The 24,582-nt window shown below is 38.8% G+C and overlaps 1 protein-coding gene across 4 annotated transcripts in view; it reads right to left on the bottom strand.

Moving 5' to 3' along the window:
- The window catches only part of MCF2 (MCF.2 cell line derived transforming sequence), a 78,160-nt gene that overhangs the window by 7,461 nt on the left and 46,117 nt on the right, over positions 1–24,582 (bottom strand). For all 4 annotated transcript variants that reach the window (XM_005896892.2, XM_005896891.2, XM_005896894.2 and 1 more), the window contains 7 exons: positions 23,271–23,363; positions 12,420–12,512; positions 11,577–11,702; positions 10,669–10,890; positions 4,014–4,106; positions 983–1,061; positions 367–433 (listed from right to left, as the gene is read on the bottom strand). In XM_005896892.2, coding sequence (XP_005896954.1) covers positions 367–433; positions 983–1,061; positions 4,014–4,106; positions 10,669–10,890; positions 11,577–11,702; positions 12,420–12,512; positions 23,271–23,363 — 773 coding nt within the window. The remainder of the gene's footprint in view (positions 1–366; positions 434–982; positions 1,062–4,013; positions 4,107–10,668; positions 10,891–11,576; positions 11,703–12,419; positions 12,513–23,270; positions 23,364–24,582) is intronic.

The raw sequence follows: 24,582 nt of genomic DNA on the forward strand, positions 1-24,582 counted from the left end.
ATCCCTCTTTCTCCAATCAGATTGAAGGTGTCCAGAAAATTTTTAAAGAGAAAGCCATGAGCGTAACTGCTTTTGTTAGCAGCCTACATGTAACTCCCCCCCAGGAGAACAAAGCATTTATAATTTTATTTAAAAAATTAGCCCAAACTATTATTTTCTTTAACATCAGAGAAACAGTGGGATAACTATTAAGGACTATCAGGCTCCATGCCCAAGGACAGAACCCAGAAAATGATGTGTTTATAGAATTTGATGAGATATTGCTAAAAGGTATCTTTTGTCTGATAGTTTAATTACATTGTTTCATGTTACACACAGAAAACAGAAGACTGGAAGAGTGATATTTCTTAAAGAAGAATCACTTACTCGTCATTCTGCTGAGAAGAAAAATGATTCTGCTCTGTTAACTGATTATGCTGTTCTCGTTTCTTAACTGTGAAATAAAACAAAGCTTATATAAGCATCATTTGGAAGCCATGCTTCTTACTTCCTTGAGGACCAATAACCTTCACATGTGCATACACACACACCTCAATCCCATTCTAGTTCACCTTCACAGACTTAAAACAGCCAGAGGGAAGGCCAGTCTGAATTCGGAATATAGAAAAGGATCAAACCATGCTGTATTTTATTCAAGACATTCAAGTTTATAACTAGCACCCCTCTTAGGCCAACATTACTAGGCACTGATTACTGAGTTCCCACACAGAGCTGCCTCATGGGAAGGACTTAGAATTAACACATTCAGATTGCTTTATCACTGCAAAACTGCTTCCCAGGCATCAGAGCTCATCTTCTACTGCAAAATTCATTTTCTGAAATAATTCAAACAGCTCCCTGAATCTTGATCTCCTACTAATGAGTTTAATTGTAAATAGTAGAAAGTAAATATCAGCCCCATTCCTTGTAAAAATTATCACAAATCTGAGACACTGAACTGTTCTTATACTTCCCGTTCTAGAGAATGCATGCTTGAATTTACCTGTCAAAAGTTCCTGTTGCTTCAACAAAATAGTTCTGATTTCTTTTAACCACATCATCTTCATATCTATATTTGAAGCCTAAAGATTTAAAAAATGAGGGAGGAGAAGACATGTTTCCTTTTTAAAAGGATGCTTTATAGTAAAACAAAGGTCATTATTATATTAAACATAATCTATATCCTGAACTATCATATTCTTACCCTAACATTTTGATTCTTAAACTTCCAAGAAGCAAATAAACAGCCATCAGATTAGATGAAATAATAATCAAGACTAATTTGAAACTGCCCTTCAATAGTAATGCTTAGTGAAAAGTGAAAGTTACTCAGCCATGTCTGAATCTTTACAACCCCATGGACTATACAATCCATGGAATTCTCCAGGCAAGAATACTGGAGTGGATAGCCATTCCATTCTCCAGGGGATCTTCCCAACCCAGCGATCGAACCCAGGTTTCCCACATTGCAGGTGGATTCTTTACCAGCTGAGCCATCAGGGAAGCCCAATGCTTAGAGAAATGTGAAATATAAATCTCACTTATTCTTTTCTGTGTAGCAGGGTTTTTAAAATATATTTGGCAAAACTAATACAATTATGTAAAGTTTAAAAATTAAATAAAATTTAAAAAAAATAAAATATATAAACGTTTTCATGTTTAATTTTAGTAAAACAAAACAAGCTCTATTGTTTCTGAAAAGACAATCTATTGCACAGAATTCCCTGGTGGACTACTGGGTTAGGACTCGGTGCTTTCACTGCTAAGGGCTTGGGTTTGATCTCTGGTTCAGAAACCAAGATTCAACATACCACACCGTAGTGCAGCCAAAAAAATTTAAAAACAACTGCTTGCATAGTTATCTTCCCTCCTTAAATATCCTCCCATTACTTACAAGATAAGTTTGTTAATACATAAGAAAAATCTTACATCTAAATCAAGCCAAGAGCATATATTTTTATGAATTATCTGTATATTGTCACCCTGCTTATTTGACTTATATGCAGAGTACATCATGAGAAACACTGAGCTGGAAGAAGCACCAGCTGGAATCAAGATTGCCAGGAGAAATATCAATAACCTCAGATATGCAGATAACACCACCCTTATGGCAGAAAGTGAAGAGGAACTAAAAAGCCTCTCGATGAAAGTGAAAGAAGAGAGTGAAAAAGTTGGCTTAAAGCTCAACATTCAGAAAACTAAGATCATGGCATTTGGTCCCATCACTTCATGGGAAATAGATGGGGAAACAGTGGAAACAGTGTCAGACTTTATTTTTGGGGGGCTCCAAAATCACTGCAGATGGTGATTGCAGCCATGAAATTAAAAGACACTTACTCTTTGGAAGGAAAGTTATGACCAATCTAGATAGCATATTCAAAAGCAGAGACATTATTTTGCCAACAAAGGTCCGTCTAGTCAAGGCTATGGTTTTTCCAGTGGTCGTGTATGGATGTGAGAGTTGGACTGTGAAGAAAGCTGAGCACCAAAGAATTGATGCTTTTGAACTGTGGTGTTGGAGAAGACTCTTGAGAGTTCCTTGGACTGCAAGGAGATCCAACCAGTCCATCCTAAAGGAGATCAGTCCTGGGTGTTCTTTGGAAGGACTGATGCTAAAGCTGAAACTCCAATACTTTGGCCACCTCATGCGAAGAGCTGACTCATTGGAAAAGACTGATGCTGGGAGGGATTGGGGGCAGGAGGAGAAGGGGACGACAGAGGATGACATGGCTGGATGGCATCACCGACTCGATGGACATGAGTTTGAGTGAACTCTGGGAGTTGGTGATGGACAGGGAGGCCTGGCGTGCTGCGATTCATGGGGTCGCAAAGAGTCAGACACGACTGAGTGACTGAACTGAACTGACTGAAGACAGAGTTAAAAACAAATAAAAACATCAAGCATTGTCAACAGGTAACAAGTCATGATACAAATAATTTTGAAATGGCTCTTAAAATGTTCTAATTTCTCTCCTCTTCCCTGATACAGGTTGAACATTATAGCATGTGTGGCCAGGGCTTTAACCACATTCTTTAGAAACAACGACCTGATCTGAACCATCATATCACCTTGTCTCATAATCAGGTCCTCTCTGAATGCTGAGCACAAGAGGAATTCAGCACTGTTATCAATCTGTAACTCTAGAAATTTGATGGGGACAGAAAAGCACCAGCCAAGCTCTTGGCTTCCAGTTCTTATTCATAAGTCTCCTGATGTAGCAGTGAAAACTTAAAGCCATAGAAAGCATCACAGACACATCTCAAGTTAAAAAAACTTTTGCCAACAGAAGTAACCTAAGTGTGCATCAACAGATCAATGGATTTAAAAGGCAGTATATATATATATATATACACACACACATATATATATACACACACACACACACACACACACACAATGGAATACTACTCAGTCATAAAGAGGAATGAAATTTTGCCATTTTCAACAATAGGATGGACTTGGAGGGTATTATATCAAGTGAAATAAGTCAGAGAAAGACAAATATGATATCATGTGTATGATATCACTTGTATGTGGAATCCAAAAAATAAAACAAACTAGTGAATATAACAAAAAAGAAGCAGATTCACAGATACAGAGAACAAACTAGTGGTTACCAGCTGGGAGAGGGAAGTGTAGAGGGGCAATGTGGGGGTAGGGAATTAAGAGCTATAAACTATTAAGTATAAAATAAACTACAAGGATTTATTGAATCACTTGGGGACTATATCCAATATTTTATAATAACTATAAATGGAAAATAATCTTTAAAAATTATGAATCACTATATTGTATACCTATAACATATAATATTGTATACCAACTATATTTAAATAAAAGAATCAAAGAAAATTTGCTAACTGATAACATGTTTAACTGTATCACAAAGAATAATTATCAAATAATATTTAGGTGACCTATAGGAAAGGACTGAGAATTTCTGTAATGTAACCAAAATTATTTTTGTTTGCAAATTCAGACTTTTGTATCTTAAGGCAGGTAGAGTTTCTAGAACAATTCTTAAATGACCAACCTGGACAATATAAACTTCTTCCTTTCCAGCATTCCAGATTTCAAACTTGCGGTTATCTCCTTTTACATATTCAGTGATTCCAAGTTCATCCATCTACAATATATGTCATGATTTTTATGAGCATTTTATTCTGAAAATGAAGTTACATTAAATCTATTCCCGTCATACCCATCATATTCTAAATGAAACAGAATTTCTCATTTGTGCAAAATATACTTTTACATTCAAAAAATATGAAATGATGAATTCAATCACAGACCTGAATATTTATATGGTTTCACTGAACTATGCACTTATAGTACAGACTACACGTTCCATTCCAGTGACTGAAACAAATTGTTATAAATTTGAACATCCAAGTAGTCCACCTAAGATTGAATTCTGTTATAAATTAACAGTACACTATAAAAACGAATTGTGTCAAACACAGAAGTAAAAGTAGTTAAATATCAGTGAACAAGGTCATCCAAAACTAATTTAAATGGTTTATTTTTAATAATCATAGGCCAGATAAGTTAATCTCATAAATTATTACTTATGTCTATAGAAATCCTACATGTTATAGACATCCAATTTACAGGTCAGGCAGGAACCAATTAGCTACACAAAAATCCCCTCTATTTCCACCAATCTCTCAGCCTCTCTGGAAAATAAATAATCTGTCACGGGAGAGTGATGTCTTCTTGTAGCCAGGGAAACTTTGACATGCAATAATCCTTCCTTACCATAGTTTTTCTTCTCTTTCACATGATTGTGCAAAGCACAAACTTTTCCATTTTCTTTTATCCTGTGCTGCTAGTAGCTTGGTTAATTCCATTTTGAGCAATTTCACTCCCTTGTACACATTCTCTTTTAGTCTCCTTCTGCCTTCTTTTCTTTCAATTCTTGCCTAATTATCTAAAGGAATATCTCACACTCTGTTCCATTTACATGTGTCCCAAATGATCCTAATTAGAGCTGATAAGCATTAAGAGTAGTGCTTAGTGAGATCCCCATACCAAGAAAAAGAAAAGGGATTATACTTAGAAATGAAAAAGCCTGTGATATCTACCCTGAATGTACTCAGAAGTTACTTTCAGAATGATCAAAAATCATTTTTATATTCCTACTCAACCACTCTAACTAAACTACTTTTGTTCAAACATCAGGTTTTAAGATAAATAATAATCTCATATTCAAGCTCTATTTAAACTGATTTTGTTTCAATACATGGTTTTGTCCTAACAGCATGGTAAGATGGAAAGCCCATGAGCTAGCTAAGTGTCTTGGTGCAAGTTGCTTAATCATTCTGAACTTGTGTTGACTATAAAATAGGAAGAGTACCTATTTCATAGAGTTGATAGAAGGATTATATAGCATGCATTAAAGGCTTAGATAATAAGATGAGTTTTTTTAAAGTATGAGTTTGCTTTCTCAGCTTCTCCTTATTTGAAGAGCAACAGTTTTGCTATTTTTTCACTGCCTACATAGAGCACAGCATTATAGATTAAATAAATCTTTTGAGTTACTCTGGAAATCTAACAATTATCTCTATCAAACTATATTGTTCTTGCTCTTGTTGTTTAGTAGATAAGTTGTGCCCAACTCTTTTGCGACCCTATGGACTGTAGCATGCCAGGCTCCTCTGTCCATGGCATTTCCCAGGCAAGAATACTGGAATGGGCTGACATTTCCTTCTCCAATATTGTTCTTGCTGCTGCTGCTGCTAAGTCACTTCAGTCGTGTCCGACTCTGTGTGACCCCATAGGCGGCAGCCCACCAGGCTCCCCCGTCCCTGGGATTCTTCAGGCAAGAATACTGGAGTAGGTTGCCATTTCCTTCTCCAAGGCATGAAAGTAAAAAGTGAAAGAGAAGTCACTCAGTCGTATCCGACTCTTCGCGACCCCATGGACTGCAGCCTACCAGGCTCCTCCGTCCATGGGATTTTCCAGGCAAGAGTGCTAGAGTGGGGTGCCATTGCCTTCTTAGTTCTAAGCAATTCACTACAAATGATCCACTGTAATACAATCTATTTGCAATTCATGGATTGTACATATTTTCTCAAATAATAAAATATAAAGATTTTATTGAAAGATTTTTAAGAATAGAGGTAGAGTTAAAGTTCTATCAGTCATATGATATACTATGTAATAAATAATATATATATAAAACAAAAGAACAAAGCTGATTCTATAGTTATACCGTAACTGTGATCTCTGCCTCATCCTTCACATTTTCATTGATGATTTCTGACAGCTGTGAATTTATTTTCTTTACTACAAAGCATTTTATCTGAAGACATCTTGCTGCATCAAGTACTCAGGGCCCCGACTTTTAAACTAATTTTCTGTCTTCAGGGCAGTACAATGATGTCAACTACCTTGTTAAAAAGTCTCCCAGTGGGTCAAGAACTCTGGGATTATAACCAATAACTACAAATTTTAAGACTTATATTTATGTATCTGGGATACATAATAGTTACCTCTTGAGTTAGTATTATTTAAAAATTTATCTTCATATTAACAAAACAAAAAATGCAGCAAGGCTGAACTGCCATGAGGCAATTACAAGCAAGGTATTGGGTATAAAACAGTAACATAACTGTATCTTGAAAACAGTTTCTGGGATCAAAAAAGAAAGAAAATGAGGATTATATCAGAATACAATTTATAAAAATTGGCAATAAATGCTGGAGAGGGTGTGGAGAAAAGGGAACTCTCTTACACTGTTGGAGGGAATGCAAACTAGTACAGCCACTATGGAGAACAGTGTGGAGATTCCTTAAAAAACTGGAAATAGAACTGCCTTATGATCCAGCAATCCCACTGCTGGGCATACACACTGAGGAAACCAGAAGGGAAAGAGACACGTGTACCCCAATGTTTGTTGCAGCACTGTTTATAATAGCCAGGACATGGAAGCAACCTAGATGTCCATCAGCAGATGAATGGATAAGAAAGCTGTGGTACATATACACAATGGAGTATTACTCAGCCATTAAAAAGAATACATTTGAATCAGTTCTAATGAGGTGGATGAAACTGGAGCCTATTATACAGAGTGAAGTAAGCCAGAAAGAAAAACACCAATACAGTATACTAATGCATATATATGGAATTTAGAAAGATAGTAACAATAACCCTGTATGCGAGACAGCAAAAGAGACACAGATGTATAGAACAGTCTTTTGGACTCTGTGGGAGAGGGCAAGGGTGGGATGATTTGGGAGAATGGCATTGAAACATGTATAATATCATATGTGAAACGAATCGCCAGTCCAGGTTCGATACATGATACAGGATGCTCGGGGCTGGTGCACTGGGGTGACCCAGAGGGATGATATGGGGAGGGAGGTGGGAGGGGGGTTCAGGATGGGGAACACGTGTACACCTGTTGTGGATTCATGTTGATGTATGGCAAAACCAATACAATATTGTAAAGTAACTAGCCTCCAATTAAAATAAATAAATTTATATTAAAAAAAACTAAATGGGCACAGAACATTAGTACGTATTTAAAAAGAACACACAAACTGAAGGATGTACATCAAATAAATTAGAATGGTTGCTACAGGGGTAGAGAGGAGATGAAGTGCAGAGGATAGAGATAAAAAGGAATGAAGGAATGAAATAAACAAGCAAGAACAAGACCTGCCAGCATGGTGCAGGTGTTATGATCATGGAGTTCGAGGCCATCTGCCTGGGTGTGACTCTATGCCCTTGGATGAAATATTCACCTCTCTGGAACTTGGCTTGCCTATCCTCAAATGGGGTTTATAATAATTCCTACTTCATATAAAGTTGCTATGTAGATTAAATGAATTAACACTGATAACATTTAAACAGCTCCTAGCAAAATAGCATGACGCATATATTTGTTACACTTAAAAACATAGATGAAAATAATAAACGCATGAACTAAGGAATCTGAAGAACTCGAATGTCTCCATTTGACTGACTGTGTGTGTGTGTACTTTAGGGCCTTTCCTTTGCACAGGAGCTGTCAACTTAAAATATAGCACGCAGTCATCATACAGCTGTCAGGCCATGAAATTCCAGCTTGGTATGATGAAGTCAAGGCAACAGTTCCTTGAAAGTGCTTCCACATTGATCCTCTCTACCAAGGGGAAGATTCTGAAACCAGGAATCCAAACTCTTATGTAACACACCGACTAGTCCTACCAGCAATTATTTAATTCCAGAATTTCATGTAAGCAAGAGGAAGAAAGCATAGTGAGGCTTATAAGAAATAGCTTAATTTCGATCTTTCTCTGTGAGCAACATCACCATTTTCCTAATAATGCTGGTCTCAATCCTTGCAGGCATCAGTGACTAATGTCTTTTATTAAGGACACTAGGTGTTACTGTGGAATCAAAGAAAAAACAGGCTGATTTTTTTCCTTCCAATGTCAGTTATTATTTATTTTCTGCATCTAGTAAGTCAACAAGCCTTCCTGTTTACCTGCCATGGAAATGTTTCTTGCATCTATCCCACCCTCTGTTTCCATGGTAACCACTGTTTGCATTCTCATGAACTGGTTACCACATACCAATCCATCCTCACTCTGATATACTTTAGAAATACTAAACTACTCTGTTAGTGTGTCCAATTTGTGATAAATTAAAAGTAAAAAAGAGAGAGAGAGAAAAGTAAAAAAAGAAAAATCAGTACAAGCCAGAAATAGTCCATTAGTAGTAACTAGGTCACTCTACAAATAAAAAGTGAATCAAATGGATTTGGGTCCAACTAGTCTATGAAGATAAAGTACCTTCCCGGGGAACAGATATACAGAGAGCAGGAAACCTGAACCCTGTTTGATGTCGATTACAAACTCTTGATTTTCAACCAAAGTTTATTAGAGACATAAAAGACCCTTGGAGATTTTAGGGGCTTGGAGATGGGTGGCTAATATCAAAAGAGCAACAGGACATTTGTTATGAAAACAGTGAGAGTTTTGAAGAGCCATAGCTGTGGGTTCAGCAGGGAAAGTAGACCATAGGAAAAGATCAGAGACCTAACTGTGGTTAGGAATTCTGTCAGGAACAGTATACAGTTGTTGGCATCTGGGAAGAATCAAAAGCAGGGTCTGCTTCTCAGGGGGCCTCCTGACACAAAGCCCTCATGCCTGCTCAGGACATATGGCCCATCCTCTTTATTACCACTGCTGGATATCTCATCAATTCTCAACTTGCTAACAACCAAGAAACAACAGGCTCATGAGAAATAGCCAAAATGATAGTGGCTGGGAAGTTGAGGGTAATAATTTTCTCCATTTTCCAAATTTTCTTTTCTTTTCTTTTTTTTTGGTCACACTGCACAACATGTAGTATCTTCCTTGACCAGGGATCAAACCTCTGCCCCTCCCGGTGGGAGCTCAGAGTCTTAACCACTGCACCATCATGGAAGTCCCCAAATTTTCTTTAACAAATGCTATATTGCTTTTACAATGTAGAACTTGAAAGATAAAATTAATTAGGTGTGAAAAAAATCAAATTTGCCAATTACAGACTCCTGTGGATTGGAAGTTCCTCTTCTCAAATGTCAAAACCAGCTGGGAATGGCACTGAATTGCCAATAACTTCCTCACACAATACTGCTCTCATTTGAATACCAAACTAACTGTAGGACAGAATGGTGGTTTGGGTTATGGGAGAGAAGAAAGCAATTTCTAAGGATCAGACAGGACAGGTGTGGGCAAGATTCAGCAATAGGTGGCTTTGGAACACCCAGGAAGAGAGGGGATGGAGGAGGAATATGATGGGAATATGCTAGACATAAAAGTGATCTGGTAGTCCAGTGGTTAAGACTCTGTGCTTCCAGTGCAAGGGGGCCACAGAATCAATCCCTAGTTGGGGAACTAAGCTGAGTGGCGAGGCCAAGAAAAACAACAACAAAAAAAGTGATCCATTTTTTAATTACATTGAAAAAAAAAAAAAGGAAAAAACTCTTTCCTCTTTGACTCTCCTGTATGATAAAAAGTCCTTGCTACCAAGACCAAGAACTCCACCTGGTGTCATTGGTAAGACAGGGCAAATGGGGGAGCCTGGGTCTCTTCCTGCACCAGGCAGGACACTAGGGCGCCCCCTTGAGGAATGCCTGGGACTGAAGTGAGAGAGGAAGAGAAGGTTACATTCTGCCCTTTCTGGTTCTCACTTCAGGCAGACAAGTTCTGCTTCACCTGACATCTCTATATGACTCCTACTTAAGGTTTCATGGGTGAGAGCTTGAGAAATGAGTAGAGAAGGGGGTCAAAGGGTACAAACTTCCAGTTGTAAAATAAATAAACCCCAGGGATGTAATGTATAGCATGGTAACTATGGTGACCATGATTAATAATACTGTACTTCATATTTGAAACTTGCTAAGAGAGTAGATCTTAAAAGTTATCACAAGAAAAAAAATGTTTTTAACTGTGTGGTGATGGATGTTATTTGTGGCGATCATTTCACAATATGTACAAATATTGACTCATTACACTATATACCTGAAACAAATACAATGTTATAGGCCAATTATACTTCAGTTTAAAACAAAAGATTTTGTTTAGAAAAAAATATACAAATGTGTGTGACTAAAGTATAAAACCCAGTCATCTGAACTGAAAAAGTACACAAATTTGAATACAATATATGCATACACGAGAAACTACTACATTATACAATTCAAAAGGTCTTACTTTCAAACAGTGCTTAAAACTGTATGATGGGTATCGATCACCACCGTCTCCACTTTCAACACGCCTTTTACAAAATACGACGGCTTTTTCATACAGGAAAAGGTGCCGCTGCATTGGTTTGAATCTAGCAAAATCCTTCATCTTTGTAGTACCTTTCTTGTGTCCAATCCAAACACTGAACGCACCCTGCATTATCATCTTGCCCAGCTCATTTAAGTTTCCCTGGAACAGAAAACCTCAGCTCATTAGTACAGGGCAGAAGGGCATTCAGATCTGACAGCATCATTACAGTGTTTAGTTTAAGCTACTAAAACCCTGAAGCATAATTTATAGTTTTAAAAGTTTCATTCATCATAACTTTTCACATGAAAACATGCCATGTGTCAGCCAGTTACAAAATGACTGTGGGACTGGGAGATAGAAGAAACCTCCTTTTCCCTGGCTTCATGTCTCCAATGTGGAGGTATTTCAGCTGGGCCAACTCTCCCCATGGCTTCCTCAGTCCTGATTGGCGAGTGAGCTCTTCCAGTCCAAGTTTTCCCACGGGGTGGAGCTAACTCCTAAAGATTTGATCTCTTTCTTCCATCTCTCTATCTTGGACCTGGGCAAAGAGCACTTCTGAGACCATATGTCTCCTTAGAATAGACCCAAATATCCCATCACGTGGGATCTCCCAAGGTCTGCACTTGGGGGTAGGCCTTGTTAGGTACAAGGGGAATGTCGTAAATCCATCTGGCTGCTGATCTGAAGCCAATTTTCCACTTAGCATCATAAGTAATAATGCTGACATTTAGATCCTTCGTTTGTCTGCCTCTCACGTCTTATTTCTCAGTTGTTCCAGGAGAGGAAGAAAGAGATGTTAACATGCTTACCCTGTAAAACTGCAACAATCATGAAGATCTACTTACGATATAGCCATTTATTGCAGTCTGATGCATTAAGTCATTAACTGACTTCAGTAAATCCAGCATTGTGTCAAGTGCCTCCTTTAATTCTACAGATCCGACACAGTCTTTGCTATATTTTAATAGCTCCTGTAATTAGAAGTCAAGAGTTAAACTTAATATTAGGCAGATATTTATAGCTGGAGAAAATGAATATATTTTTCGCTAACATGCTTTCAAGGAGGAATCCAAAGATAATGGCACTTTTTTGAGTAATTTCTTTCACATGCTATTTGTCACATTAATACTATATTTAATAACAATGTCAAAACTGGGGAAGAAATGGAATAGTGACTAAACAGTAGAAAGTAAAGAACATTCAATACTGGCAAACAATAGCTATTAGGACACACTAGAGATTCGTTTTTAAAACAATTACACATCTTTTTGGTCCTCCATGTAGAGCAATTAATTTTATTCACCATGCGTACACCATAGAACATTGTGAAAAGACATTTTAAAACAATGTTGTATTTATACCTAACATGACATTTTAGGAATCCTTTCACATTACTGAGGGATATGCTATCTTTATTTTTCACTGAGAAGGCTCATAGGAAATACAGTCTCAAAACTGTAAGAAGTATTTGTTTAGTTCCACTTAACAACAGTAAACCTTCTGCAGTCAATCTTGTCCATGTATCACTGTAACTTGTATGGACACAAACAGCTAAAAGCATAGATTCTACTGCTATATCTAGCCCTCCCAGTCAGGGAGCCTACCTATTTCTAGTGCTTCCTTTTTAATGGCTTTGCTACATCTGACCCAAAAAAGTAAGTAAAGAAAGAAATGCTTCATGTAATTACCTTCAACAGTAACTGGTATTTAGTGATACGTTGCACTGGTTTCAGTAAATAGGAATCCAGACCAAGTCTGTGTTTCAATTTTCTTTGACATTCCTGTCATTAAAATAGAATTATTAATAAGTTTAAATTAAGACATTTGCCTATGAAAATGCCAAATGTTCACTGATTAGACCCAATGCATGGATGTTTCTTACATCTCAAGGAAAATTTACCAGAAAGATCGCTGTCCTATATGGTATGGAAATTTTAAGAGGCAGTATATCTGGAAAACTACAGTGAACATTATTTCAAGGATTGGAGAGAGAGAAAATCCCCAAATTTCAAAGACAAAAAAAATTATGTATAAATTCACAATCATGTGGAATGCTTAAAAAGTCAGAAAGCAATGAATGATCCTAGGTTAACATGACCAGAAAGTTCTTCAGAGTATCCAAGAAAATTAACAAAAGGCTCAGTTCCACATGACAAGACCCAGAAAAGAAATAGGTTGCACTGAATATAAATCAGACTGGGTATGAGAAGAGTTTCCTAAATGTCACAAGAAAAATATAGCCTTTATCAACTAGTGCTATATTTCATCTGATTACTGGCTTGCTGCCACTATAAATATAGGAGTCATGACTCTGGGTCCTGGGAACATTGTAGAGTCCATATTTAGGGCAAAATGAAGCTATTTGGGATGAAATGTGCATATAGGAAGTGCAGAACACAAAGGGAATGGGAGAGGATATACCTATGTAAGATCCAGGACCCTCCTCTATATATGGGTAAAATTCAATACATCTAATTCAATTATCAATTTATGGTTAAAAATGGTGAACTGATACATGTATTTGGCTCTTCTCACTCATGAAATACAACTAACACGATGGAAACATTTTTACAAGGCAAAACCTAAAGTTACAAGCTGAGAGAAGGGAAAACATCTACAAAATTTGGAAACTGGCAAAGGGCAACCCCAAGGAATAACTCAATTTATGTTCAAGAACACCTTTCCCCCTCCTCCAAGAATGCCTTCCTCCTCTGAAAGTTGGAGATGAAGGTGGGGTTTAAAAAAAAGATGGTTGTATAAGAAGTAATTTTAAATGCTTGTTTAAGGGGTGGTCCTAAGATGGCAGAGGAATAGGACAGATAGACCAGTTTCTCGAACACAAATTCATCAACAAAACATTTGAACGCTGAGCAAATTCCACAAAACAACTTCTGAATGCTGGCAGAGGACATTCAGATCAGATCAGATCAGATCAGTCGCTCAGTCATGTCTGACTCTTTGCAACCCATGAATCACAGCACGCCAGGCCTCCCTGTCCATCACCAACTCCCGGAGTTCACTCAGACTCATGTCCATCGAGTCAGTGATGCCATCCAGCCACCTCATCCTCTGTCGTCCCCTTCTCCTCTTGCCCCCAATCCCTCCCAGCATCAGAGTCTTTTCCAATGAGTCAACTCTTCGCATGAGGTGGCCAAAGTACTGGAATTTCAGCTTTAGCATCATTCCTTCCAAAGAAATCCCAGGGCTGATCTCCTTTAGAATGGACTGGTTGGATCTCCTTGCAGTCCAAGAGACTCTCGAGAGTCTTCTCCAACACCACAGTTCAAAAACATCAATTCTTCGGCGCTCAGCCTTCTTCACAGTCCAACTCTCACATCCAGGAAAAACCATAGCCTTGACTAGACGAACCTTTGTTGGCAAAGGACATTAGGCACCCAGAAAGGCAGCCCATTGTCTTCGAAAGGAGGTAGGACAAAATATAAAAGATAGAAAGAGAGACAAAAGAGTTAGGGACGGAGATCCGTCCCAGGAAGGGAATCTTAAAAAAGAAAGAAGTTTCCAAACACCAGGAAACACTCTCACCGGCAGGTCTATTGCGAGTCTTGGGATCTCAGAGGGCAACATAACTGGGAGGAAAAGTAAATAAATAAATAATCAAAACCCACAGATTATGTGGCTAACAGCAACTCCCAACAGAGAAGCAGCCCAGACGCTCGCATCTGCCACTAGCAAGCGGGGCCTGGACAGGGAGGCATGGGCTGCACTGCTTAGGATAAGGACCAGGCCTAAATGCCCCAAGGGCAATCTGAGGAAACTAATTTGAGATAGCAACCCAGACTGTGGGATAGCTATCCCACGAAAAGCCCTAACCTAAGACACTGCCAGGCCCACTCACAGAACAAAGGACTGAGCACAGCTAGCCAGCTGTGGACCGGCCCATCCCCCACCGGAGACAGGCAGGAGAGGGCAGCCAGCCAGAGCTGGAAGCGTGCAATCGCAGCCTGGGAGAGGCATCCTCTACCAAACTGCAAGCAGGCTTCATTGCTAACCAAGACTTCTTGGGATTCTGGATGACTGACATCCACCAGGAGGGTCGCAGCCAGAGATCAGCTCTCCAGAAGAGACACACGGCACACCTGAGAAGGCACGCCCATTGTACACCCAGAAAACTGAGTGGAGGGACAGGGGAGGCAATAAGATGCACCTCCAACTGGGGGTGACTGCGCTGGGCAAGCACCTGGTCACCTGAGCTGCTCGGACCTGGGAAGGGCACAAAACGCAGGCCCAACCAAGTCTACACCTTTGTAGAGTACCCAAGAACCTGAACCTGAGTGGCTTAGACGGGGTAAGTGCATGCAACCCAGGGCCCGCATCAGACAGTTTCCAGCAGAGCAACCTAAAGCCTGAGAAGTGTAGACTGGGAAAGCACACACACTGTGAGTGGGGGCAAACCCAGTGCTGCTGAAACACTGTGAGCACTCCCCACACACTCCAGTAATATTTGTTTGCAGTGTTCCTCCCTCCCCACATCAAGACTGAATAAGTGAGCCTAAAAAAGTGACCACCACTGCCCACTTGTGTCAGGGTGGAAATGAGACACTGAAAAGACCAGCAAACAGAAGAAGCTAAAATCAACAGAGGGAACAGCTTTGGAAATGACAAGTGCAATAGATTAAAACCCTGTAGTTAGCAATGACTGCATAGGGAGGGATCTATAGATCTTGAGAGTATAAGCCAGATCAGGGAACTATCAGAAATGAACTGACCCCACACTGTCCACAACAACACCAGAGAAAGTCCTAGATATATTTTTTATTATCATTTTTAAATTTTTTTTACTTTTACATCCTCTATTAATCCTTTAATTTTCATTTTTATAACCTACTATTACTTTGTAAAAAAAAAAAGGACCCTATTTTTAAAGCAAAGTGAAGTGAAGTCACTCAGTCGTGTCCGACTTTTTGCGACCCCATGGACTGTAGCCTACCAGGCCCCTCAGTCCATGGAATTTTTCAGACAAGAGTACTGGAGCGGGTTGCCATTTCCTTCTCCAGGGGATCTTCCCCACCCAGGGATCAAACCCGGTCACCTGCACTGCAGGCAGATGCTTTACAGTCTGTGCAACCAGGGAAGCAAACTTCATATATATATTTTATAATGTTTGTGAATTTGTTTTTTTTTTTTTTTTAATATTGTATTTTTGAGAATCTAACCTCCACTCTAGATTTTTAATCTTTCCTTTTTGGTATTTGTTATCAATTTTGTACCTTTAAGAACTCAATCTTCATTACTCATTTTTACTTGGGAGTGAGATTACTGGCTTGATTGCTCTTTCCCCCTTTTAACTCTCCTTTTTCTCAACCAGGTCGCCTCTAATTCCTCCCTCCCCTTTCTCTTCTCTATCCAACTCTGTGAATCTCTTTGTGTGTTCCGGGCTGTGGAGAACACTTAGGGAACTGATTACTGGCTAGATCTGTCTCCCTCCTTTTGATTCCCCCTTTTATCCTCCTGGCCACCTCTGTCTCCTTCCTCCCTCTTCTCTTCTCTCTGTAACTCCGTGAACATCTCTGAGTGGTCCAGGCTGTGCAGAGCACATAGAGAAGTGATTACTGGCTAGCTTGCTCTCTCCCCTTTTGATTCCCCCTCTTCTACTCCTGCTCACCTCTATCTCCCTCTTTCCTCTTCTCTTTTCCATGTAACTGTGTACCTCTCTGGGTGTCCCTCATTGTGGAGAAACTTTTCATTATTAACCTAGATGTTTTATTATCAGTGTTGTAAAGATGGAGAACTCTTGAGGCTACTGTAAGGAAAAGACTGAAAACCAGAAGCAGGAGGCTTAAGTCCAAATCCTGAGAACACCAGAGAACTCCTGACTCCAGGGAACATTAATTGACAGGAGCTCATCAAACACCTCCATACCTACACTAAAACCAAGCACCACCCAAGGGCCAACAAGTTCCAGAGCAAGACATACCATGCACATTCTCCAGCAACACAGGAACACAGCCCTGAGCTTCAATATACAGGCTGCCCAAAGTTACTCCAAAACCAGACATCTCATAACTCATTACTGGACACTTCATTGCACTCCAGAGAGAAGAAATCCAGCTCCACCCACCAGAACACCGACACAAGCTCCCCTAACCAGGAAACCTTGACAAGCCACCAGTACAACCCCACCCACAGGGAGAAAACTCCACAATAAAGAGAACTCTACAAACTGCCAGAATACAGAAAGGCCACCCCAAACTCAGCAATATAAACAACAGGAAAAGGCAGAGAAATACACAGCAGGCAAAGGAACAGGATAAATGCCCATCAAACCAAACGAAAGAGGAACAGATAGGGAATCTACCTGATAAAGAATTCTGAATAATGATAGTGAAAATAATCCAAAATCTTGAAAACAAAATGGAGTTACAGAGGAATAGCCTGGAGACAAGGATTGAGAAGATGCAAGAAATGTTTAACAAGGACCTAGAAGAAATAAAAAAGAGTCAATATATAACGAATAATGCAATAAATGAGGTCAAAAACACTCTGGATGGAACCAACAGTAGAATAATGGAGGCAGAAGATAGAATTAGTGAGGCAGAAGATAGAATGGTAGAAATAAATGAAGCAGAGAGGGAAAAAGAAAAAAGAATTAAAAGAAATGAGGACAACCTCAGAGACCTCTGGGATAATGTTAAATGCCCCAACATTCGAATCATAGGAGTCCCAGAAGAAGACAAAAAGAAAGACCATGAGAAAATACTTGAGGAGATAATAGTTGAAAACTTCCCTAAAACGGGGAAGGAAATAGTCACCCAAGTCCAAGAAACCCTGAGAGTCCCAAACAATGGGGACGGAAACAGTTACCCAAGTCCAAGAAACCCTGAGAGTCCCAAACAGGATAAATGCAAGGCGAAACATCCCAAGACACATATTAATCAAATTAACAAAGATCAAACACAAAGAACAAATATTAAAAGCAGCAAGGAAAAACAACAAATAACACACAAGGGGATTCCCATAAGGATAACAGCTGATCTTTCAATAGAAACTCTTCAGGTCAGAAGGGAATGGTAGGACATACTTAAAGTGATGAAAGAGAAAAACCTACAACCCAGATTACTGTACCCAGCAAGGATCTTATTCAAATATGAAGGAGAAATCAAAAGTTTTACAGACAAGCAAAAGCTGAGAGAATTCAGCACCACCAAACCAGCTCTCCAACAAATGCTAAAGGATCTTCGCTAGACAGGAAACACAGAAAGGGTGTATAAACTCGAACACAAAACAACAAAGTAAATGGCAATGGGATCATATTTATCAATAATTACCTTAAATATAAATGGGTTGAATGTCCCAACCAAAAGACAAAGACTGGCTGAATGGATAAAAAAACAAGACCCCTATATCTGTTGTCTACAAGAGACCCACCTCAAAGCAAAGGACACATACAGACTGAAAGTGAAGGGCTAGAAAAAGATATTCCATGCAAATAGAGACCAAAAGAAAGCAGGAGTAGCAATACTCATATCAGATAAAATAGACTTTAAAAAAAAAGGCTGTGAAAAGAGACAAAGAAAGACGCTACATAGTGATCAAAGGATCAATCTAAGAAGAAGATAGAACAATTATAAAAATATATGCACCCAAAATAGGAACACTACAATATGTAAGGCAAATGCTAACAAGTATGAAAAGGGAAATTAACAATAACACAATAATAGTGGGAGACTTTAATACCCCACTCACACCTATGGATAGATCAACTAAACAGAAAATTAACAAGGAAACACAAACTTTAAATGATACAATAGACCAGTTAGACCTAATTGATATCTATAGGACATTTCACCCCAAAACAATGAATTTCACCTTTTTGTCAACTGCACATGGAAACTTCTCCAGGATAGATCACATCCTAGGCCATAAATCTAGCCTTGGTAAATTAAAAAAAAAAAAACAGAAATCATTCCAAGTATCTTTTCTGACCACAATGCAATAAGATTAGATCTCAATTACAGGAGAAAAACTTAAAAATTCCAACCTATGGAGGGTAAACAACACGCGGCTGAATAACCAACAAATCACAGAAGAAATCAAAAAAGAAATCAAAATATGCATAGAAACGAGTGAAAATGAAAACACAACAACCCAAAACCTGTGGGACACTATAAAAGCAGTGCTAAGGGGAAGATTCATAGCAATACAGGCTTACCTCAAGAAACAAGAGAAAAGTCAAATAAATAACTTAACTCTACACTTAAGCAACTAGAAAAGGAAGAAATGAAGAACCCCAGGGTTAGTAGAAGGAAAGAAATCTTAAAAATTAGGGCAGAAATAAATGCAAAAGAAACAAAAGAGACCATAGCAAAAATCAACAAAGCCAAAAGCTGGTTCTTTGAGAAGATAAATAAAATTGATAAACCATTAGCAAGACTCATAAAGAAACAAAAGAAGAAGAATCAAATCAACAAAATTAGAAATGAAAATGGAGAGATCACAACAGACAACATAGAAATACAAAGGATCATACAAGACTACTATCAGCAACTATATGCCAATAAAATGGACAACCTGGAAGAAATGGACAAATTCTTAGAAAAGTACAACTTTCCAAAACTGAACCAGGAAGAAATAGAAAATCTTAACAGACCCATCACAAGCACGGAAATTGAAACTGTAATCAGAAATCTTCCAGCAAACAAAAGCCTAGGACCAGACGGCTTCACAGCTGAATTCTACCAAAAATTTAGAGAAGGGCTAACACCTATCCTACTCAAACTCTTCCAGAAAATTTCAGAGGAAGGTAAACTTCCAAACTCATTCTATGAGGCCACCATCACCCTAATACCAAAATCTGACAAAGATGCCATAAAATAAGAAAATTATAGGCCAATATCACTGGTGAACATAAATGCAAAAATCCTTAACAAAATTCTAGCAAACAGAATCCAACAACATATTAAAAAGATCATACATCATGACCAAGTGGGCTTGATCCCAGGGATGCAAGGATTCTTCAATATCCACAAATCAATCAATGTAATACACCACATTAACAAACTGAAAGATAAAAACCATATGATTATCTCAATAGATGCAGAGAAAGCCTTTGACAAAATTCAACATCCATTTATCATAAAAACCCTCCAGAAAGCAGGAATAGAAGGAACATACCTCAGCATAATAAAAGCTATATATGACAAACCCACAGCAAACATCCTCAATGGCGAAAAACTGAAAGCATTTCCCCTAAAGTCAGGAACAAGACAAAGGTGCCCACTCTCACCGCTACTATTCAACATGGTTTTGGAAGTTTTGGCCACAGCAATCAGAGCAGAAAAAGAAATAAAAGGAATCCAGATTGGAAAAGAAGAAGTAAAACTCTCACTGTTTGCAGATGACATGATCCTCTACATAGAAAACCCTAAAGCCTCCACCAGAAAATTACTAGAGCTAATCAATGAATATAGTCAAGTTGCAGAATAAAAAATTGACACACAGAAATCCCTTGCATTCCTATACACTAACAATGAGAAAACAAAAAGAGAAATTAAGGAAACAATTCCATTCACCATTGCAACAAAAAGAATAAAATACTTTGGAATATATCTACCTAAAGAAACAAAATACCTATATATAAAACACTGGTGAAAGAAGTCAAAGAGGACACTAATAGATGGAGAAATATCCCATGTTCATGGATTCGAAGAATCAATATAGTGAAAATGAGTATACAACCCAAAGCAATCCATAGATTCAATGCAATCCCTATCAAGCTACTAACGGTATTTTTCACAGAGCTAGAACAAATAATTTCATAATTTGTATGGAAATGCAAAAAATCTCGAATAGCCAAAGCAATCTTGAGAAAGAAGAATGGACCTGGAGGAATCAACCTGCCTGACTTTAGGCTCTACTACAGAGCCACAGTCATCAAGACAGTATGGTACTGGCACAAAGACAGAAATATACATCGATAGAACAAAGTAGAAAGCCCAGAGATAAATCCACGCACCTATGGACACCTTATCTTTGACAAGTGAGGCAAGAATATACAATGGAGAAAAGACAATCTCTCTAACAACTGGTGTTGGGAAACCTGGAGAGCCACTTATAAAAGGATGAAACTAGAACACGTTCTAACACCATACACAAAAATAAACTCAAAATGGATAAAAGATCTAAACATTAGACCAGAAACTATAAAACTCCTAGAGGAAAACATAGGCAAAACACTCTCCGACATAAACCACAGCACGATCCTCTAGGACCCACTTCCCAGAATATTGGAAATAAAAGTAAAACTAAACAAATGAGGCCTAATTAAAATTAAAAGCTTCTGCACAACAAAGGAAACTATAAGCAAGGTGAAAAGACAGCCTTCAGAATGGGAGAAAATAATAGGAAACAAAGCAATGGACAAGAATTAATTTCAAAAATATACAAGCAACTCCTGCAGCTCAATTCCAGAAAAATAAAAGACCCAATCAAAAAATGGGCCAAAGAACTAAACAGACATTTCTCCAAAGAAGACATACAGATGGCTAACAAACACATGAAAAGATGCTCAACATCACTCATTATCAGAGAAATGCAAATCAAAACCACAATGAGGTACCATTTCATGCCAGTCAGAATGGCTGCTATCCAAAAGTCTACAAGCAATAAATGCTGGAGAGGGTGTGGAGAAAAGGGAACCCCCTTACACTGTTGGTGGGAATGCAAACTAGTACAGCCACTATGGAGAACAGTGTGGAGATTCCTTAGAAAACTGGAAATAGAACTGCCATACGACCCAGCAATCCCACTGCTGGGCATACACACTGAGGAAACCAGAATGGAAAGAGACACGTGTACCCCAATGTTCATCGCAGCACTGTTTATAATAGCCAGGACATGGAAGCAACCTAGATGTCCATCAGCAGACGAATGGATAAGAAAGCTGTGGTACATATACACAATGGAGTATTACTCAGCCATTAAAAAGAATGCATTTGAATCAGTTCTAATGAGGTGGATGAAACTAGAGCCTATTAAACAGAGTGAAGTAAGCCAGAAAGAAAAACACCAATACAGTATACTAACGCATATATATGGAATTTAGAAAGATGGTAACGATAACCCTGTATGTGAGATAGCAAAAGAGACACAGATGTATAGAACAGTCTTTTGAACTCTGTGGGAGAGGGCGAGGGTGGGATGATTTGGGAGAATGGCATTGAAACATGTATATTATCATATGTGAAATAGATTGCCAGTCCAGTTTCAGTGCATGATATAGGGTGTTTGGGGCTGGTGCACTGGGATGACCCAGAGAGATGGGATGGGGAAGGAGGTGGGAGGGGGTTTCAGGATAGGGAACACATGTACACCCGTGGCAGATTCATGTCAGTGTATGGCAAAACCACTGCAATATTGTAAAGTAATTAGCCTCCAATTAAAATAAATAAATTTATATTAAAAAAATAAAAATACAAATATAAGAACATAAAGAAATAAAAATAAATGCTTGTTTAAGAAGTAATTAGATACAAACAATTGTTGGCGGGGATGTGGGGCAATTAGGTCCCTCATACACTGCTTGTAGGAATATAAAATGGTGCAGCAACTTTGGAAAACAATCTAATGGTTCTTCAAAAAGTTAAACAGAATTGACTTAGCAGTTTCATACCCAGGTTAATGGAAAAGAGAAAAGAAAATAATGTTCACACAAAAGCTTGTACACAAAAGGTGAAGTGAAGTGAAAGTCACTCAGTCGTGTCCGACTCTTTGTGACCCCATGGACTATACAGTCCATGGAATTCTCCAGGCCAGAATACTGGAGTGGGTAGCCTTTCCCTTCTCCAGGGGATCTCCCCAACCCAGGGATTGAACCCAGGTCTCCTGCATTGCACGTGGCTTCTTTACCAGCTGAGCCACAAGGGAAGCCCACACAAAAGGTAGAGACAACTCAAATGTCTATCAGGTGATGAATGGGTAAATAAAATGTGGAATATCCATACTATGGAATATTATTAGGCCATAACCAATGTGAAGACAACAGAAATTCTGCAGGGAGGCAAGAACAATGAAAGAAAGCTAAATTCTCATCTTCTTTCGTGGGAAGCAGCAATATAAGTATGATATTTGGAAATATGGAGGTAAATAATGAAAGAGATAGCTAAAAAAGCAGAAAGTAGTTGCCTCTAGGGAGTGGCAAATATGTTGGTATACATATATGTATATTTTGGGGAAGGTCAAACAGCACCTTTAAATATATATATAAAAGGCTTCCTCAGATGGTAAAGAACCTGCCTGCAATACAGGAGATCCAGGATTGATCCCTTGGTCAGGAAGATCCCCTGGAGAAGGGAATGGCTACCCACTCCAGTATTCTTGCCTGGAGAATCCCATGGACAGAGGAGTCTGCTGGGCTATACTCTATAACGTTGCACAGAGTCAGACATGACTGAGCGACTAACACACACACACACACACACACACATATATAACTTACTGAAAGCAGAAAATGAATTTATAAATAAGAAATATCCCAGTGTCTTCCACAGAGACTTTATCCAATACTTGAACAATTACTATACCTGGAAAAAGGCGCATTCTGAATACTTCTTCCAAATTGCCTCTGACCTGGGCTTATTCTGACAATACTTCGCATACATTTGAAAATCATCTTTCTGTGATAAAAAGAAAATGCAAATGTATTAGCGATTTGTGAATATGTCCTTTTCTTATCAAGAAAGGCTGAGCAAGAGTGAGTGTGGTCAAGCATCACAGGGAATGTGGCTTAAAGGGCCAGGTTAGAAGCCTTCTTTATATTCCAAGACCAGCATGCCCAGCAAACCGGGGAGAGGGACACATAATTATGCAAGCAATTTCATAACTTCCACTTATCAAGTTTGAGAGTTAGAGGGAAAAAAGCTTTCTCTGAATGAACTATGAAAACAGACTACTTTTTTGATTACTACGAGCTAACCAGGTACCAAGAGATACACTCTTTCTTTGCTCTCAGTTACTCCGTTCCCTAATGAATGAACTTAATAGTAACTCCCAAGGTCCTTGGGTCCTCATTGGACCATCATCATTGTACCAGAACCCTGTGCAGTATCTGCTCACCCTCTTCTCTCTCCCTGTTCATTTGACCCTCATCTAATGGGCTACCTCCTACTCAGTCATTAACACTCATCTCATGAGTCATCTCTTCTATACAGCCATCATTTATACCTCCAATCAATATCAGATGCACTTCTTCTTGGCTCCTATAAGACCCTTTGTACTACATTAATACAGCACAACTGACACTGGACACAGTGGAATCCCTCTTTTCCTATGTGAATAGTCTTGATATTCCACATTGTCTAGTTCAGTGCTTGGCTCAAACTAGGTACTTAATAGTTGATGACTGCTGAATGAATGAACAGATCAATAGGCATTTATTAAACTACTGGTTTCCAAGAACTCTGCTGACCTTACTAGAGATAGAAAAATATATAGGATATGGACCCTGCCTCAATCAGTTTTCCATCTAGTTGGAGAAAGAATTCATGAAATTCATGTGTAAACATGCGTAGTACATGTAAAATTCCCAGTAAGTAGCACAGACATTAAGTACCATGTAAGTTCAAAGGCAAGAGGAGCTGCTGTTGCTTAGGGAATTAGGGAAGAATTAGGGAAGAATCTGGCCATGGTTTCAGTTCAGTTCAGTTCAGTTCAGTTCAGTCGCTCAGTCGTGTCCAACTCTTTGCAGCCCCATTAACTGCAGCACACCAGGCCTCCCTGTCCATCACCAACTCCTGGAGTTTACTCAGACTCATGTCCATTGAGTTGGTGATGCCATCCAACCATCTCATCCTCTGTCGTCCCCTTCTCCTCCTGCCTTCAATCTTTCCCAGCATC

Source organism: Bos mutus, chromosome X (assembly GCF_027580195.1).
Source record: "Bos mutus isolate GX-2022 chromosome X, NWIPB_WYAK_1.1, whole genome shotgun sequence".
Lineage (NCBI taxonomy): Eukaryota > Metazoa > Chordata > Mammalia > Artiodactyla > Bovidae > Bos > Bos mutus.